Here is a 17676-nt window from a genome sequence, read left to right on the forward strand (position 1 = left end):
AGACAGACAGACAGACAGACAGACAGACAGACAGACAGACAGACAGACAGACAGACAGACAGACAGACAGACACACACAGAGTTAATATTCACATTTACAGATTTACAATGACAGTCAGACAAACAAACACATTCACTGTCGCCAGTGTTTTGCAGAGCCTCTCCGTCACAAGGCAATGCAAATATTTCTATTAGACTTGCTATGAAATATTTCTTATTCAAACTATGCTACTTAGTAACATATATATATATTAAATGCATAAAATATGAGTATATAATCAATGATTGTACAGTGAATATGTTATGCTGTAAAGAAAATGTACATTTGCACTTTTCAATGTATGCTTATTTATTTATATTTATTTTTATTTAATTTTATTTTTCTATATCTATGTGACGAGTGCTGCTTGAAAGTATAATAAGAAAACAGCAACTGAATGTTGCATGATCACTTTAGGAATGACCTAACTGAAATATTACATTTCAAATTATAGCGAAATTGTTTTGTTTAATCATTCAAATGTGTGTATTCTGGCGGTTAGGGGTCCTACAAATCCTCCATTTTTGGTTTAAAATACATAGTAGCAGTGATGAGGCGAAAAAAGTGATATGTGAGATCAGATAAATGAAAAAGCAATGAACTGAAGTCAGCCAAATGTATGTAGGCCGTGCTTGGTTTCCTGATGATGCTAAGGTTGATGAACAAAGTTTTTGTTCTCATTGATAGCAATATTCTACAATTTTCATTATTTACTTGCACTGTTGGCATTTGCTCATCTATTTGTTTTGTGATTATTTTGCCTCTCATGTTTAAAGATGTGCAATAACCATTTGATCAAGAACAATATGATGCTGCAATTATTCCATTACATTTTTAAAAGCCCACTTGAATTTGAAAAGCGTGCATCTTGTTTTATTCACCCCAAGAGAACAAAGGTGTGTATGTATTTTTAAAGGGCTAAAGAGGAAAAACAACACTTTTAGTCCTATTACCTGTCCTAAAATATTTTAGCATTTATGTGTAGCATGAAATTGAGCTCCTTATCTCAGACATATTGAATGGCTTGTGTGCAGGAAAAAACAGGGATAATCAGCAAAGCAAAAGTCATTAACCAGCTGAAAATATAATTTGTTGGTCTACCAAAGAACAAAACACAAATATTTTGGTTCGGTTAGTATTTTTACTTCATTTAGCCAAAGGAAATGCTGCGGGGTGACAGATTGAAAAGTCATTTTAAAGGAAAGCAATGACAAATATATATGAAAAATCTTCATATAAATTAAGGTACATTGACACTGCAGTCTCTAGCAGAGGTTTTATTTTATTTTCCAAGGCACTGGAGAGTGCTGTATTATCCGTAGGCTATTATTACAGTTTGTGTGTTTTAATATTACTTCTTCAGTTAAATAAACCACAACACTGATTTGTATCTACTTTTAAAGATGTGTGGGCTGTCTTGAAGAAGATTAATTAGAGATCAGCTATTTTACATGTGAATGATAAATTTGTCATTTACTTAAAACTCACTGCAACTTCTCTGTACCAAACTCTGTTCCATTTATTATAATAAAATCATTAACATTGTAGTTGTATTTTCCTTAGTAATAAACACTCAACATACAATAACTTTTTTGATCAGAAATACAAAAGTGACACGTTAGATACGTAAGAAGATACATAGAAACATAAATGTGTGGATTAAGTTATTCGTACCGTAGAAGAACATCATATAAATAAATAAGAACATAACTATCTCGCTCTTTATTTTACTCTTTGGCACAGACCGGCATTTTCCCACAACACCCCGCTCCTGCTTTAACAGATGACGAAAATGGCGGACAACGCAACATCGGTAGGTTTCCGAAAGAGGCTAATGTGAATAATAACAATAAAGTCACGTTGAACTAAAATTGGTACATCATTTTTAACAGGTTGACGTCGTCGAGGGCTGTCGACTTCCCGTTTTGCGCAAAAACCAAGAGCATGAAGACGAATGGCGTAAGAATTGTCCGGTTTTGGTGCTAGCCTAGCTGCTAATGCTAAGATGCGATCCTCAGCTGTTGTCAAGAGGCAGCACGGCCTCCACTGTAAACATAAAGCATACAGCGAGAATATTCACGTTATGCATCTATCTACACCGGCTGAGATTTTATAGGAACATTGTGAACGTGTAACAAGAACCCCTCCCTGACAAAACCGGTTTTATCTTAGTATTTCATTGGTTATCATGTTGTAAGTTATAATAGTATTTTGATATTCAATGGACTTACGAACACAAAACTGGAGTTGTCACCGTGTTGTGTCCATTTGAAATCAAATTACACACCGCAAAACAGACATCTGATATGCACTTACATGTAAGCTTAATTGATGCAGCTTTATTAGTAAATAAAAACATGTATTTACCCTGTCAGTGAAATGAAACAAGCAAAATGGAATAGTTTACCATTGATAACGGCATTGTCACCTTGCTTTGCATAATTTGATTAAAGATGCATTAGGAAACTTTTTAAGCAAAACATGTTAAGAATAGTAAGTATTTGACCCTTTTCTGACCCAGCGACTGGGTAGTGTTAACATGAGGGCACGTTGCTTTCCATCCTGGTGGCCTCCAGGACGCTCCAGGATCAATAGTTTTTAGGATTTCTGGTGGATTTTCACTGCTGATGGTACTGTCTCCATGGCTACGCACATTCATCCCGAAAAACCTACCAGATACTCTATAAAACCTGAAATGTTCCTGGAGCGCTAAAGAGGCCACCGGGATAGAAAGCAAAGACGCCAAGCAAACCATCCATACAGCCACTGGGTCACTGAAAGGTCAAATAAGCATATTCACTTTATATATTATATTCATTTAGCATCAAAAGTTGCATAATGCACCTGATATTTATATATTTAGACTTTGTTTTGCTGAATAACTAAGTGTAAGGGGCTTCTCTTTTAGCATTGGCTGAAATCTTGAGTGTGAAGGAAGTCTCAACTAGAAAGCTCTACTATGTCCATTATATCGACTGTAAGTACATTTCTATTGCCGGTTGATAGTAAAGGGAATAGTTTACTCAGTGCTTCATATTCATTTACCTTTGTTCCTCTTACAGTTAATAAGCGACTGGACGAGTGGGTCACCTTGGATCGGCTAGATCTGAAAAAGCTTCAGTGTCCCAAAAAAGAAGCTAAAACGCCAACCAAGAATGGTCTTCCAGGCTCGCGGCCAAGTTCTCCGGAAAGAGAAGTGGTGGTGAGACTCATAATTTACATGACCTTTTCTTCAGAGGCCAAAAAGACTACAGCTGTAATCACAATTTACACTGTAGCTTCTGTTGCTTTGTCTCTATCTCTCTCTCTGATTCATTTGATTATGCCTTGATCCATTTACACCAACAGTTTTTTGCATGGAGTTTGACTCATGTTCTGATTGTTGTTATAGAAATCCAATGAAAGCATCCAGCCGTTTAAAGGGGTTGTCCATTCTGTGAAGGAGGTTCCAAGAGAGACTTTGGTATGGCTTATTCATTACTGCAGGTTTATTATTAGCACAACACTGTACTGAAGAAGAAAAGGAAGCATTGTCTACCGTCCCAAAGAAACTTAAAGAACCTCACCTAGTTTTTGTTTAGATGCAGACAGAATAATGTAATACTCCAAACCATAAAGCAATTAAATTAAAGCAGATCACTGTCAACTATATAACATTGTATTACATTCATTGTTGTGACTGTTTGTGTGTTTGTTACTCCCTGTTGCAGTGGTTATGGGATTGCTCACAGTGTGTTGGCACCTTTCTACTGTGGGGAATTCTATAACATTTCTAAAAAAAATAATATACACTTGAGTTTAAAATCAATACCGTCATTTGTTGATCATTTTACATTTGAGTGGAAATCTGCTGCCAAAAATGTGTGTCCAGTCGACATCTGGGTTAACGTGAATGTCAGTTAACCCCTTCTCCCTCTCTTCCTTTCTGTTCAATTCAGAGGAAGAGTCTAGATCTCAACGTACAAACTGCCACAGCTCCTTCCAGAGGCAAAACTCTCCCCGCACCGGTACAACTCGACTTTACCAGGCTTTATTTACTGCTGGTGTTAACATTAGGGCGACGATTAAGGCTGCAGTGAAAATATTGTAATTGTTCAGTAGATTTAAAAGTTGACGGCACAGAAGTCAGATCTGTACACACTATATTTTTATCTGTTTTATTGGAGGTTTAAACTTGCCTTTGCCTCGAGTTAACACCAGGTTTAAATAAGGTTAGATTTTGTCTGTAATGAAAATGCATAAATAGAAAAAAAGTGATAATTGGTTTGCTGTGGCTTTAAATCAAACACAGTTTTAAATAATCGTGTGCAGCCAGTGATTGTGGTGCCTCGATTTTTAAAAGTTATGCTGCCTTTCCATAATCGCCCTGGAAAAGGTGTTTTGTAGCATTCAGACTTGGCCCTGGATCCCATTTCTGAGTCATTTTTAACCTTGTATGTGTTCTGCAGAAGAGGAAAGTGGAGGCCCCTGCCCCCCTGGCTCCTCAGGTGCCGCCCGCCCCCCCTGTGCCCTCTCTGCCAAGTTCAGCTGAAGCCTCTCAGGCAGCTGTGTTTCCCGCCGCACGAGAGAGCACCACATTCAAGTCCCGCGAAGACCATGAGCAGCTCACGTCTCTCACTACGGTAACAATTCAACGCAACTACACACATTTCAGCGCTTTGGAGGATAACGCCGTTTTGTAAAGAAACCCCTGACTTTGTGGACAGAACGGCACGGCAGCGAGACGGTTGATTCCCGCTCAGCCCGGACGGAAGAGGAAAGCCAATTGTGGAGGCACCGATGAGGTACTTTGATCAAATTCACTTATCACATTCACATTACTTCATTGATGCTGTGTAACCCAATGAGTGATCTGTTTTGAAAAACCTTGACCCACGCAAAGTCTAAAAACAAAATACTTCCTTTCTGAATCCCCCCAAAAAACAGATGATTCAATTGATGTAAGCGATTCGTATTCTCCTCTTTAGTTTCCAAAGGCCATGTTTTTGTCTCTTTCTGCTAGATGATAAAGGTTTTGCAGTATAACAAGCCTCAAAGTGCCAGTGTCTTTCTACCACCACCAGAGGTCTGTTTAATTTCCTATTATTGCCCGTTGATTTGTGTTGATTGACTATGTATTGTGGGTCCTATAAAACAGAGGCACTCCTTTCCTCTGACCCAAGTTTTACCTTAACCCCTTTTATATTTGATTGTGTTTATATCATGCTGAAATGTGTTCAATTTGAAAACACAAAACGTTTTATGCTACACAGATATTATCTAATGTGGGAGTTATTCTCAACCAGGATTCCCAGGACAGCTCTGATGGGATCCCTACTGCACCCCGCATGACGGGCAGTTTGGTATCAGACCGTAGCCATGACGACATTGTCACGCGAATGAAAAACATCGAGTGCATCGAGCTCGGCCGCCACAGACTAAAGCCCTGGTACTTCTCACCGTATCCTCAGGAGCTGACGTCGCTGCCCATCCTCTACCTCTGTGAATTCTGCCTCAAATACGTCAAGAGTCTCAAGTGTCTCCAAAGACATTTAGTAAGAACTTTCCTCTTCTTTATTTACGAGCACAAACTGTTGTGCCTCACTCATCCAAACTTGTATCCTCTGCAGACAAAATGTAACCTGCGGCATCCCCCGGGCAATGAAATCTACCGCAAAGGCACAATCTCCTTTTTTGAGATTGACGGCAGAAAAAACAAAGTCAGTGATTTTACATTTTCATTGATGTGACGAACCCTTCATGGATTTTTCTTTAACAAAATATTCCCTCTTTTAGACTTATTCCCAGAATTTGTGTTTAATCGCAAAGTGTTTCCTTGACCACAAGACCTTGTACTACGACACCGACCCTTTCCTGTTTTATGTAATGACTGAATATGACTCCAAAGGCTTCCATATAGTGGGCTACTTCTCGAAGGTACTAGTTTTAAAGCACGTCCGTACAATTGCACTGTGTTTGTGTTACTAATGTAAACCATGGCACACACAGGAAAAGGAGTCCACTGAAGACTATAATGTCGCCTGCATCCTTACTTTACCTCCATACCAGCGCAGAGGCTACGGCAAACTGCTCATCGAGTTTAGTGAGTGAACATGTCTCAGTGTTAAATATGCTGTGTGTCTATACCTTAGTAAGGCTCCTTGTTCTGGGAAAAATTAGCCCGTGTTTAATATTTTACTAAATCATTCAAACGCAAAAAGTTCCATTTAAAGGAACAGGCCACCGTTTGTCCTTACAGAGATGTTCTTACCTGAGCTTAGACGAGTCGATGCGTACTAGGGCTGAACAATATGGACAAAATTTCGATATTCATGCCAGATATCTCGATATCGATACGATGCAATATAACTATGGGTTAGGTGAAAACTAAGCATTTTTCAGAAAAATAAAATCCTAATGCAGTTTTATTGATGAAAATCTATATAGTTTATATTGTTGTTCGATTTTAATATTTTGAATGTTCGTATCTCGATATCAATACGATAACGATATATTTTTCTTTTGCGATATTGAGATCTTGAATGTTCAAATCTCGATAGCAATAATGATATTAATAATGCATCGGTTTTATATAGCGCTTTTCTGGACACTCAAAGACGCAATACAATAACGATATATATCTTTCAGCCCTAATGCGTACCTGTCTGGTCTTTGTGCGTGCGCTCAGTCACGCAAAAAGACCAAAGATGTTGATAATTTAGCCTGAAGTTAGAAGAGACCAAGCTCTTCCACGTTTCCCCTATTTAAATACGGTTACCTTAGTAGTTACACAATCCAAGTACAATCACACAAAATTAAACACGTCGGTTTTCTAAGCGGATATAAAGGGGTACTATATTGTTAGGTGTAATAATACCATAGGAGCACTTTGACGTCCGTGCAGTAATATCTTCACTTTACAGCGCGGATGTCAAAGTGCTCCTCAGGTGTTGTTACGCGTTACAATATAGTACCCCTTTATATCCGCTTAGAAAACTGATGTGTTTAATCTTGTGTAACTATACTTGGATTGTGTAACTACTCACGTAACCGGATTTAAATAAGGGAAATGTGGAAGAGCTTGGTCGCTTCTAACTTCAGGCCGTTTGAGTCCATAGAGGAGAGGCTAAACGCTAACAACAACTTAGGTCTTTTTGCGTGACAGAGCGCACACGTAAAGACCAGACAGGTACAAGTGAACTCGTCTAAGCTCAGGTAGGAACATATCTCAGTATGGAAAAACGGTGGCCTGTTCCTTTAAATTTACACAAAAATGTAAGTTGTTTTTTCATCAAATTGTGTCATAACGTAAAAATACTAAATCGGGACCTTAACACTATAATGAAATTGTGAGTAGAACTTGCATTTATGTTTCAAGCTGTGTTGGCAAAAAGTAAAGTAGTAAAAATCAGTCAGATGAAAGACTTATGTAATATAGTAATATCATGTTTATAGCACTACTCCTAAATTAGTTGGACATTTGGGGCAACTGGGCTGGTTGTGTATGTTCTCGCGTGGCCATTGTGATGTAATTCAAAGCCGTTTGCATCTGACTCATGCTGTAGATGTTTAAGTACATGCAGGCTGAACTATTTGTGTTTTTCAGGTTATGAACTCTCCAAAGTAGAAGGGAAAACTGGCACTCCTGAAAAACCACTGTCCGATCTGGGTCTTCTGTCTTATCGCTCCTACTGGTCTCAAACTATATTAGAAATACTTATGGACCTCAAACCGGACAACGGGGAACGGCCTCAAATAACCATCAAGTGTGTGGAATTTCATACTTTTTTTGTTTGTTTTACTGTGTTCCCAAAAGAGAAACATCGTGACTAAACGTATTATTTCTTTCAGTGAAATTAGTGAGATCACGAGTGTTAAGAAAGAAGACGTCATTTCAACACTACAGTACCTCAATTTGATCAACTATTATAAGGTAAGATGAGGAAAACTGGTGCCGTGAAGCTGATGTGGTTTCAAACTCATGCTTGTGTTTGCTCTAGGGTCAGTACATTTTGACACTTTCAGAGGAGATCGTGGACGGACACGAAAAAGCCATGCAGAAGAGACATCTGCGCATAGACCCCAAATGCCTTCACTTCACGCCTAAAGACTGGAGCAAGAGGGGCAAGTGGTAGACTGAACCACCTCTACCCGTGGGGACTGAAAACCCATGAGTAGACCCGCACCATGGACCGTAACCATTTCAAGAACTCTGCCACACCCCCTGCCGCAAGATGTTTTCTTTTTTTTCTTTTTTATTATGAACAGTATCTTTACGAACCTTGGGATAAAGTACACACTGGTTAGTGATAAAGTGGAGGAAGAGCTGCAACTACTGTGCAACATAGACTGTCTTTCTATGTGGTCCATGCTGTGTGAAGATCATGTGAAAGGACAACTTTTAATGGGATGATACGAATACCCCGTAATATATAATAACAAAATAGATATGTTTATTTGATATGTCAGTTCTGGAGAGAAAAGTTAAAAACTGACAAGTGGACATTTCACCTTTTTTTTTTTTATATTTCTCCATGTTTTCATAAAATAAATGCTAATATATAGCACTCCAAATTTAGCCGTGGCTGTGTGTGAATACATTTTTATTCATAGTAATGGTAATATATGAAGTGGCACACTAAACAAGTCGACACTATTAGGTGAAAACAAAGCCCTAGTTCTAGTGAAGAATTTGTAGGTAATGTGGCTAAAAGGCTGTGTGTTTGGACTGTAAGTTGTATTTGTGTAGGAATAATCTGAACATGTGATGGTCAAATTGTTGTTGAATATGAACTTTATTCTGTAGTGCCTGGATTCGTGTCTCCCCTCACAGATAAGTCAAATAATAGCTTCAAAGTTGTGTAAGTTACCAGCCTGAAGACGAGCAGATTTCACAGACTTTCCTTGTGTTGTTTCTTTTTCACTTGAACCTGTTCTTGGATTTGTTATTACCTTTAGTTCAGATCTTCTGTGACTGTGTGCTACGAGACAAATCAACATATCTTTTTATGTTTTTGTACATTTTACATATGAAAACTTGATTGTAAAAAAAGAAGAAAGGCCATGTCGAACTGTTAGAGGAATGTAAATTATGTGTACAGTTTTTTTTACTCTGATCCAGAACTCGCACAATATTGTCAGCCGAAGGAGGCGATATTTCTTTGTGTTTTATGTTTACATGTCTCAAAAGAAGTTGAATTTAGTACTTTAAGTGGAACACAGTGGAGACTATGCTTTGACTTTGATATAAAAATTAACGAACAGTTGTTTAAAAAAAATTAAAATGTTGATGGAATAATCTTTTTTATACTTAATACAGTTGTCCATCATTTTGGACCCGAATTAAGGAGGTGGATCCATATTGTGAACACGCATACAGTAGCTTTATATTATTATAGTTTTCTCTGAAGTCTTGGAGACACGTTTTAATATTTACATACTCAGAGGCTCATTATTACTAGTGTAAACATCACCTGTTATTCCCATATGAACTGAGCTGGCTGTAGGACGCCATGTTGACCGCCAGGTGGCAGTATTTTCCCTGAATCTTTCTCCTGTCTTTCCATTTCCAAACTTGCTGCACTGTCAGTGATGTCAGGCCTGCTTTATTCATGCAGGTTTTCAATATTGGACACGGGTCTGTAATAAACATTAACCATCCAAGCAGCAGGTAAGATCTGAGCCAACAAACTCGTGCAAATTTGGTTTCATAATAACTGCGAAAAGACTGGGCCAAGTAGCAGGATAAAATTACATTACATGATCTTTCTTTAGAGTTGTTAATGGCCGCTCGCTGCTAACATTTTCTGAACTCAACTCAAGCAGGATTTTTTGCAAAGACTAAGAGATCAGTTTCTGTTGAGACTATTTGCAAAACGTTTAGTCAGGCTGTTGTCCACGGGGTTTGATCCTTTTGCAAACCCATGCTTTAGTTTTTACCCAGTGTCCGATTGAACCCATGGAAATACCCCACGAGAACATGGGAATTTCACACTAATCTCACATCCTCACCACATGTGGGCAGTTCTTCCTCCTGGCACCTCATCCTCAAAGCCTTTACATCACAATATCCTACTTGTCCAAAGAAGTACTTTTGCTTGTCAGAACTACCTTGAAATAAATACCTTTTGTATTATAATGTGAGTTAACAAGCCAATAACATATTTTTTATTTGACCATTATTAAGGAAGATTCAAAATCGCTTTTTAGAGGGAAGTCCTGGTCCTGGAGGGAAACCATGTCTTTAGTGTCTATACAGCTTAAAGCTACACCGTGAAGAATTTCACCCAATAAATCAAATTGAAATACAAGCATTTATTTTATGACAGATGTTTTCCTCATTGAAAATTACAGCATAAATATACAAACAAACATGTGCTTTTGCTGTGAGCAGCTCATCTCTCCTAAGACATGACACTTTACCGGGAGTGGGTGCGTCTCCAGCTCGTCTCCATGGAGATGTGACTAAAGTCAGCAAATTTTTAGATTTAAACGGGTTAGGTCCTCATCCAAATCCATTCTTTGATCACCCACTGCAGCAATAGCATTTTCTGTGTTGAACTGGTCATTGGGAGAATGTTTTGTATTGATGGAAACAGTATAGTCCAAAATGTTACACAGTGTGCCTTTAAGTAGCTGAAGAGTGCACAGAACAGACGTAGTTATTTTATAATATACTTTTGTTTTTATTTATTTTTAGATACATTTGATCATAGAGACACAAGTTAGTCCAGTATAGTTTGGTTTATTTGGGCTGCAAGGTTTTTATTAGTAACAACGATGTTCCCAAAGGGAGTTGGCAGAAGATAACTTATAAATGTCTATCCCCTCATACATTAACAAACATAGCTGTTGACATTCATTTCATTTCTTTTCATTGATGCAATTCCTTTAGTTGATAATGACTACAATAATATCCACACAATCACATTGTCAAGATGCAAACAAACAACAGTTTGGGTCATGGTTTGACAATAGTATATTGGTCTAATATTGCTTTTCTACATTTATGTTTGAATTGCTCAAATGTGGTGTTGACCTTAAGTTCCTCATCTTAGTCATTCCAAAGATCTATCCCTATAGTCCAAAATGTTAGTGTCCCTTTAAGCACCATCTTAAAAGGCCTATGTCTTTGTTATAAATAAATGCTTCCCTGATATGGAACTTATTTCGGCACAGAACTGTAATAATGAGTATAGTATGAGTATTTGTTTGCCCTTTACCACTTGCTCTGGGACTTTATACTCTACTCTAAGAAGATCTCTGAAGTAGAGTTCGGCTAAAACCTTTTCGTTGTGTTTTTGCCAACCTCAAATCATGTGTAAAATGTCTATTAAATTATTATTAAACATACAGGGTGATATTTTATGTGGGACTTAGTTTATTTTTGAGCAGTGACCCTGATAATTGAAACATTTGTAACCGGTTTCCATTGTCAGATCTGTTTAACCACTATCAACCCCTGTCACTGTTTTTTGTTTCCTCTTATCTGCCGTAGACACACACCACTAGCAGTGCGGGGTTCTTGTCTCCACCTCTGCCGCCCCCGCCCTGCCCCGCTCTGAGCCTGACCAGAGCCTATGACCTGCGCACACACACACACAGTGGGCCATATGGTGCAGCCGGGGCGAGACTTCATCCAACCATCACCGGGGGAGGTGTGGGACACTGAGCGCTGCTTCTGAGCTCAACACCCCAAAAGTCCTGGACATCACGATGATCTCAGGTAAATGTTGTTTTAAAGACGCTGGCCCGAAGAGGAGGAAAAGCCCAGCTGTGTTGTTCAGGCCCCGGTGCGGCTGTGTCATTGTTTGTTGTGGGGCGGGAACCTCACGCAGCACGTTTGAGGAGCACACAGAAATGGCCTCAGCAAATAAACAGAGTCTCCACCCGCCACACATTTTCACCTTTGCCCTTCAGGCTTTATCTCCTCGCTCCAGAAATGTCAGTTGTGGCACAATGTGAATGACTCATTGAATAAATGTTGTTAACAGCTGTGGTTAGCATTAATTTACATAAAACAATGGCCGATTATGGACATAAAATGGTCTTAAATGGAGAGCTGCATCGGAAAAGGTTAAACAACAAGCAAATTACTGCAGGCAAGAAAAGGAGGGAAGGCCAAATGATAGATCGCTGTGTTATTATATAAAGTCAGTGAATTAGTTACATGGGATTTCATTTCTTTCTGGTGCTCAAAATCCCATTGCAAACCACTGGCATGAATCTTTGCTTTATGAGGATAAGACACAATTCACAATACTTTGTCTTGTTTGCGTAATCAGCAAAAATGTTTCAGTCTAAAGCTTTTTTTTTTATTATTTCCACCACAGCGATGTCGCCTTGACTTGCTGCTGTCCATGGCTGAACAAGCACATGAGGAGGGGCTGGAGAGAGAGAGAGAGCGAGAGAGAGAAGGAGGAGAGAGAAGGGGGGCCGGCTTTGGTGCGATGTGAATGGAATTGAATCAGCGCAAGAGGGGAGGAAGCACAGCGCACATCAACCTGCCTCTTGACTCAACAACAGACTTTAACGCGGAGCGGCACCGGCACCGGATCTGCGAAAGCGTGTGCCCCCGACTTCCCCCTTTTTTTGTGCCACTCTTATTATTATTTTAGGAGGGGAAACGCGGCCCGGGAGGAACTGAAGACAAACTCGCGGCCGGAGATAGATAGACAGAAAAATGCTGTCATGGGGAGAGCAGGGGAGGGCATTGACAATGAGGAACAGGATGGAGCGCGGCGGGGTCGACCGGAGCTGAAATGTGGAGGTGAGTCTGTTCTTCTTTCCTTATGCTTTGTGCTGTGGCGAAGAAACGCAGTGGAAAACATTCCCCCCTTGTCCTCTTGCCCTCCTTTTTTTTCTGATGCTAATGAATTCAGATGGACAGGCCGGCGAGCGCATACCTCTGCATTTGCCCCCCATACACAGACACAATGTATGAGCGATCAAATAATGCCCCAGCCTTGTCCTCACCCTGCCCGTAATGCCCATTGTGTAGCATGTAGCGTATTCAGATATCTGTTAGCGGGATGTCCTGGTGCCACATTGGAGCTTTTGGTGCTCGGATCTCAGAGCATCCTGCCTTTTCCCCCCCCAACCTTTGTCGCATTTCATATCCCACCCCTCCACCACCACCACCACCACCACCTCCTTCCCTGCACCCCCTACCCCCCCTACCGACTCTCACCCCCCACATCTTTTGCTGTCTCCTCTTCCATTGTGGCGCGTCCCGATAGCGGGCGGCGTTAAACCGCGTTATGACATGCTCGAGCAAAACCGCATGACTGGGAGACAGGCAGCGAGCGGAGCGGGACAAGGTGGTAGCAGGCGTGGACAGCTGCTTGGGGAGATGCTAGGATGGAAGCAGGGGGAGGCTGTGAGCGAAAGACACAAGGGGGATGAGTGTGGGACATGGGGAGGGAAAGCGGGATTGTCAGCGGACTATAAAGCCTTTTTTTTTTTTTTTTGACGTGCTGGTGGTGGCTGAGGATTTGAGCGGATAAAGATGATTGCACGCGCTGCCCGTTGCATAGACGTGATGGTTTCAAAGACTATTGGGGTCTTGCTTTCAAGGTGGCACCCGTCATGTGGGATTTATGGATTAACGCATCCTACCCCCATCTATGTAATTGTCTCCATCCCACCATAACGGCGAACCTCAGATGATTCAAATCAGAGCCACATGACATAATGGGTCACTGAAGAGGACGGGTGTCTGACTGCAGATGCAACACGGACAAGCAACAATAACATTACATAAGCCCCTTTAATTCCTACACTCATTGATTTCAGTGCGGGTGACATTGGGATATTTTCTCCCAGGAGGCGATGAGCTGCTCTTTCTTTGTGCCGACGGGGATGTGGGCATGTGTGGCCGTTGTGCAAACTGACAGAGATAGGGTGATGTCATCTGGTTTGATTCGACATGTCCACTGGCAGGTGTGTTGTGTGGGGGGGGGGAGAAAAAAAAACGCACCTATAGTTTCACCTCCACCCGCTCCGTCCTCTTTTTATGGCAAATGAAGAATTGGCTTGTCAGGCGCGCACCTCTCCAGAAGCGCTCACTGACATAATGGTGCTAACATTATGCAGCCTATTTCTCACAACACTGCCAAGTCAAACCCGTTCTGTCATTAGCAGCATGCATCTTGAATTCATTAACCAAATCAAGCTGAATATTAACAACGATCGCCATTCCCCAGCGCGAGCATCTTGGCTGTTTTGAAAATTGTTTTAATTGGCTAAACTCTTTGCGGTGGTTTTGGCCTTACATGCACTTGCCCATTGCCGTAAAATTGAAACGTCCTTGTTCATCGCAGCAGCGCTCCCCGAAGTCAGACCTCCGGCAAATTAGCAATTCACACTGAGTGCCCACGGTCTGTGTAAAGTAGTCACTTAGTAATACTTAGTTCCCATTGGTTAATGAAATGAATAAAATGTCACGGTGACGTGTGAAGCGCTGTGATCAGAGGCATTTTACTTTTTAATGACATTGATTTATTGATTGATTGTTGCATCACAGCAGTATGGATGAATAAAAGGTTACTACTTGATGCTAAACTGACTTTTTTTACTTTCGACTATTGCCTGTCACTGTCTGGCAGCTACACTGGCCTCGATCTGTTATTTCAGCACTCAAATCGCGCCCACTTCACATCATTTATTGCCTTAACCATGAGACCAATGTTTCCCATTCAGGAGTACGGGGACCCCTGGGGGTGTGCGAGCACTGAGCAGGGGGTACTTGGAAGTATTTCAAATGAAGAGGTTGAAACCAAATATGGTACTAAATACATTTTATTTTCAACGTAAAAGTATTTAAATTATATTTAACTGTAAAGTGCAAGGATATGAGCTTATTTAGCTTTATTTTTACCACAACATATCTGACTTTTTGGCTGCAGTCTTGAGTTAGGGTGTACTCGGAGAGCAAATGCACAGTTGAGGGGTACGTGAGACAGAAATAAAGGTTTGCTGCACAGAACATTATAAGTTTACAGAGTTAACTGAGTAAAAGTATCTTAGAATAGGAGTTAAATAAAAATGTTTGATTTTTATGCACAGAATATTGATGTTAACCTTTAGTGTGAAAGCAATGTCCAAATGTCTCCTATTAGCTTGTATCGAACCTCTGCTTTTAGTCCTCTTGGCGACATGACTGTCTGGTGTACAGTTGGTGTCCTGTCCTCTAGAGCTTCCTCTGGGACTGTCCCGACTGCGCAGAGGCTGAGGTAGATTTCAGATCAATCAGCTTCCTTCTTTCCTGCAGCAAACTTGAGACTGGAGTCAGGATGGCTCAGGGGTGCACATGCAGTATGCGGTTTGCGTCGTAAAGACATCGCTGCTTAATACTATCAAAGGCTTGGGCAGTGTTCAGAGCGCAGGGCGAGTTTTTTGTTGTTAGCTGTGAGGGTGCAGGTGTTGAAGTGTTGGGGCTAATGATGATTTATAGTGTGAGAGAGGCACTATAAGGGTGAACAGGTCCAAACCTATCCTTTAAAACGGTTTTCTACTTGATCTGTACAAAATATCCTCCTCCCTGTCTCAATGGGGTCTTGTTGTGTTTAAAACCTGCTAACCCTGTAGTTTAGCCTTCTACAAACATGTTCTGAAGGTAGTGGGATTCAGTTTAACGGCTCATATTTCAGCCTGGTCTCAAAAGTAAATGCTCCTGTGGACGTGTTTAAAATGTGTATAATTTACTGTGAACTAAATCTTGACTTTAAAACATAAATTGTCATTTATCCAAAGTCATGTGGTCCAAGTTTCCTTTTCTCTCTCCGACCTTTTGTCCTGCATCTGCTCAAAATAACACGCTCTCCCCAAAATTTGTCAACCAAGCATTGGCTTTGGCAAACAGCAGACCACAGTCAACAACAGGCGATACCCGCTGCACAGAGGTGACAGCTAACAAGCAAACTGCTGCTGCCCCGTACAGATCCACCGACCCAAGCTTCGGGTAAACTGGTAGCTTTCTGAGTGCCATGTTCTCCGGATTATAATGCACACCTTTTGGCATAGTCTTGCTGGGGGTGCAACTTATTCTCAGGTGCGACTTATATATCAAAATATGTAATTCCACATGTTTGTTATTTTCACACTGACAGCTGCTAGTGGGCGCTCTAGGCTTGTGCACTAGTATCTGCTACTCCGGTACCACTGAAGATTTAAAAAACAGTAATCGAGCAGCAGAAAGAAAGTTTGGAGTGAGCGAGAAACTTGTGAGGGACGAAAAGCGGAGGTTACTCTTGCTGCAGTGAAGAAAACAAAAAAAAAGCTAATGGCAGGCTAAAAGCTAGATGGCCACAGCTAGAGGAATGAGTTGCTTGAACAATGTGCTGCCGGAAGAGGCTTGTCAATGGTGCAGTTACGCCTCCGTGCCCGGGTAATTGCCAAGGCTGGTGCGACTCATACTCTGTTACGAGTTATAGTCCGGAAAATAACAGTAGTTTCTTAGGTTTCGACTGACATGGCGGATATGTTGCCAGGTAGATCTGCCTGACTCAGTGCTTTGGACGCATTTAGTTCATTTACACCTCGGCTCCCTGTGGGCTCTGTGTGGGACCAGCTCTGGACGTCAGGCTGCTGTAACAACTTGGGTCCAACCTGCTTCCTGCCTCATTAGAAAATAAACCCCACACATTTGTTGAGAAGATGTTCTTTATTGAGTTTGTCATCACTTTGATATTGAATGACAGGAGCTAATGACCATGAGTGAATAAACTGGCAACAGTACAGTAGTTAAGCGATCACACTGTACCTGTTATGTTTCCTTTGATGCGGCTCGAAATGACTCGTCAGCTCCACTTCCAGCCCAAAACAATTTTGTGAGCTCAATACTCAATATCACACTGGGAATAGTACACGTTATGATACTGTTTAGTAATACTGGGAGACGAGAAAGAACCAACGGGGATATAAAGCACAATTTGAAAACATGATTATTTTCTGGTGAGAGAATAATTTATTGGAAGCAGTTTTAAGTGGCTGGATATTGCTGATGTGTTAGATACTGGAGAGACTGAGGCAGATATTTGTAATAAAAAGTTAATGAAAATAGCCGTGAAGGTAATATTTGTCGAATGCTCTTAGTGGTTTCAAAAAGGTGCTACAACTGAACCTTGCCTTCAGTTGCATGAGGACACTGGTTTGGCGCACGATAAAAATAAAACTACGACATATTGAGCCACAGAAATAAATTCCATTATGAACATGAAATACAATGTAATACAATCTACTTAGGGCAAAAAAAAGATGTATTACATGAGAAAAATGTCTCAAAAAATGCTAATAAATGTTGAAGTATTCTGTATATATCGTGACAGCCCTAACACAGGTTTTACTCCATGTGAATATATCATTTAAAGTTTGAGACGGCACTAGCGGAGGTTAAGACTTGATTGGGGAACGTGCTGAGATTGTGGATTGTGGATTTTGACTTTATCCCTTGAGTACAGAAATCTACTGGATACACTCCTCCTCTCCGGTGCTCAAGCGTCGCTCATTGTCCCGAATCACAAAGTCTCGCTGGGTTATGTCACACACAGTATACAGTATATTAAACCATTAAGCATTGCAGTGGCTCCGTCTCATTGTCTGGTCCAGGCCAAGTGCACTCGGGGGTATTCAGAGCCACTGAAAGCCAAGCCGCATTC

The 17676-nt window shown here is 40.8% G+C and overlaps 2 protein-coding genes across 4 annotated transcripts in view; both read left to right on the plus strand.

Annotated features, from left to right (window-relative positions):
• Positions 1–1823: 1823 nt before the first annotated feature.
• On the plus strand, positions 1824–9354 carry LOC306970897 (histone acetyltransferase KAT5-like; the record flags this gene model as incomplete). 3 transcript variants are annotated; one of them, XM_079566973.1, is made up of 16 exons in its annotated part: positions 1824–1853; positions 1933–1999; positions 2949–3017; positions 3103–3242; positions 3432–3503; positions 3979–4047; positions 4489–4662; positions 4747–4824; positions 5043–5105; positions 5326–5574; positions 5650–5739; positions 5816–5956; positions 6029–6122; positions 7626–7785; positions 7871–7952; positions 8020–9350. In XM_079566973.1, 16 exons carry the CDS (start codon positions 1824–1826, stop codon positions 8152–8154), a joined length of 1713 nt encoding a protein of 570 aa, XP_079423099.1. In that variant the 3' UTR covers positions 8155–9350. The 3 variants fall into 3 exon arrangements, with proteins under 3 accessions (XP_079423099.1, XP_079423098.1, XP_079423100.1); XM_079566972.1 differs by having other exon boundaries at positions 5293–5574; positions 8020–9349; XM_079566974.1 differs by lacking the exon at positions 3979–4047 and having other exon boundaries at positions 5293–5574; positions 8020–9354.
• Positions 9355–12461: 3107 nt separating this feature from the next.
• Positions 12462–17676, plus strand: part of sipa1 (signal-induced proliferation-associated 1) — a 38585-nt gene continuing 33370 nt past the window's right edge. The window contains exon 1 of the mRNA XM_079566020.1: positions 12462–12788. The gene's annotated coding sequence lies outside the window, so the exon portion shown is untranslated. The remainder of the gene's footprint in view (positions 12789–17676) is intronic.

The sequence above is a fragment of the Gobius niger genome (genome assembly GCF_951799975.1).
Source record: "Gobius niger genome assembly, chromosome: 11".
Lineage (NCBI taxonomy): Eukaryota > Metazoa > Chordata > Actinopteri > Gobiiformes > Gobiidae > Gobius > Gobius niger.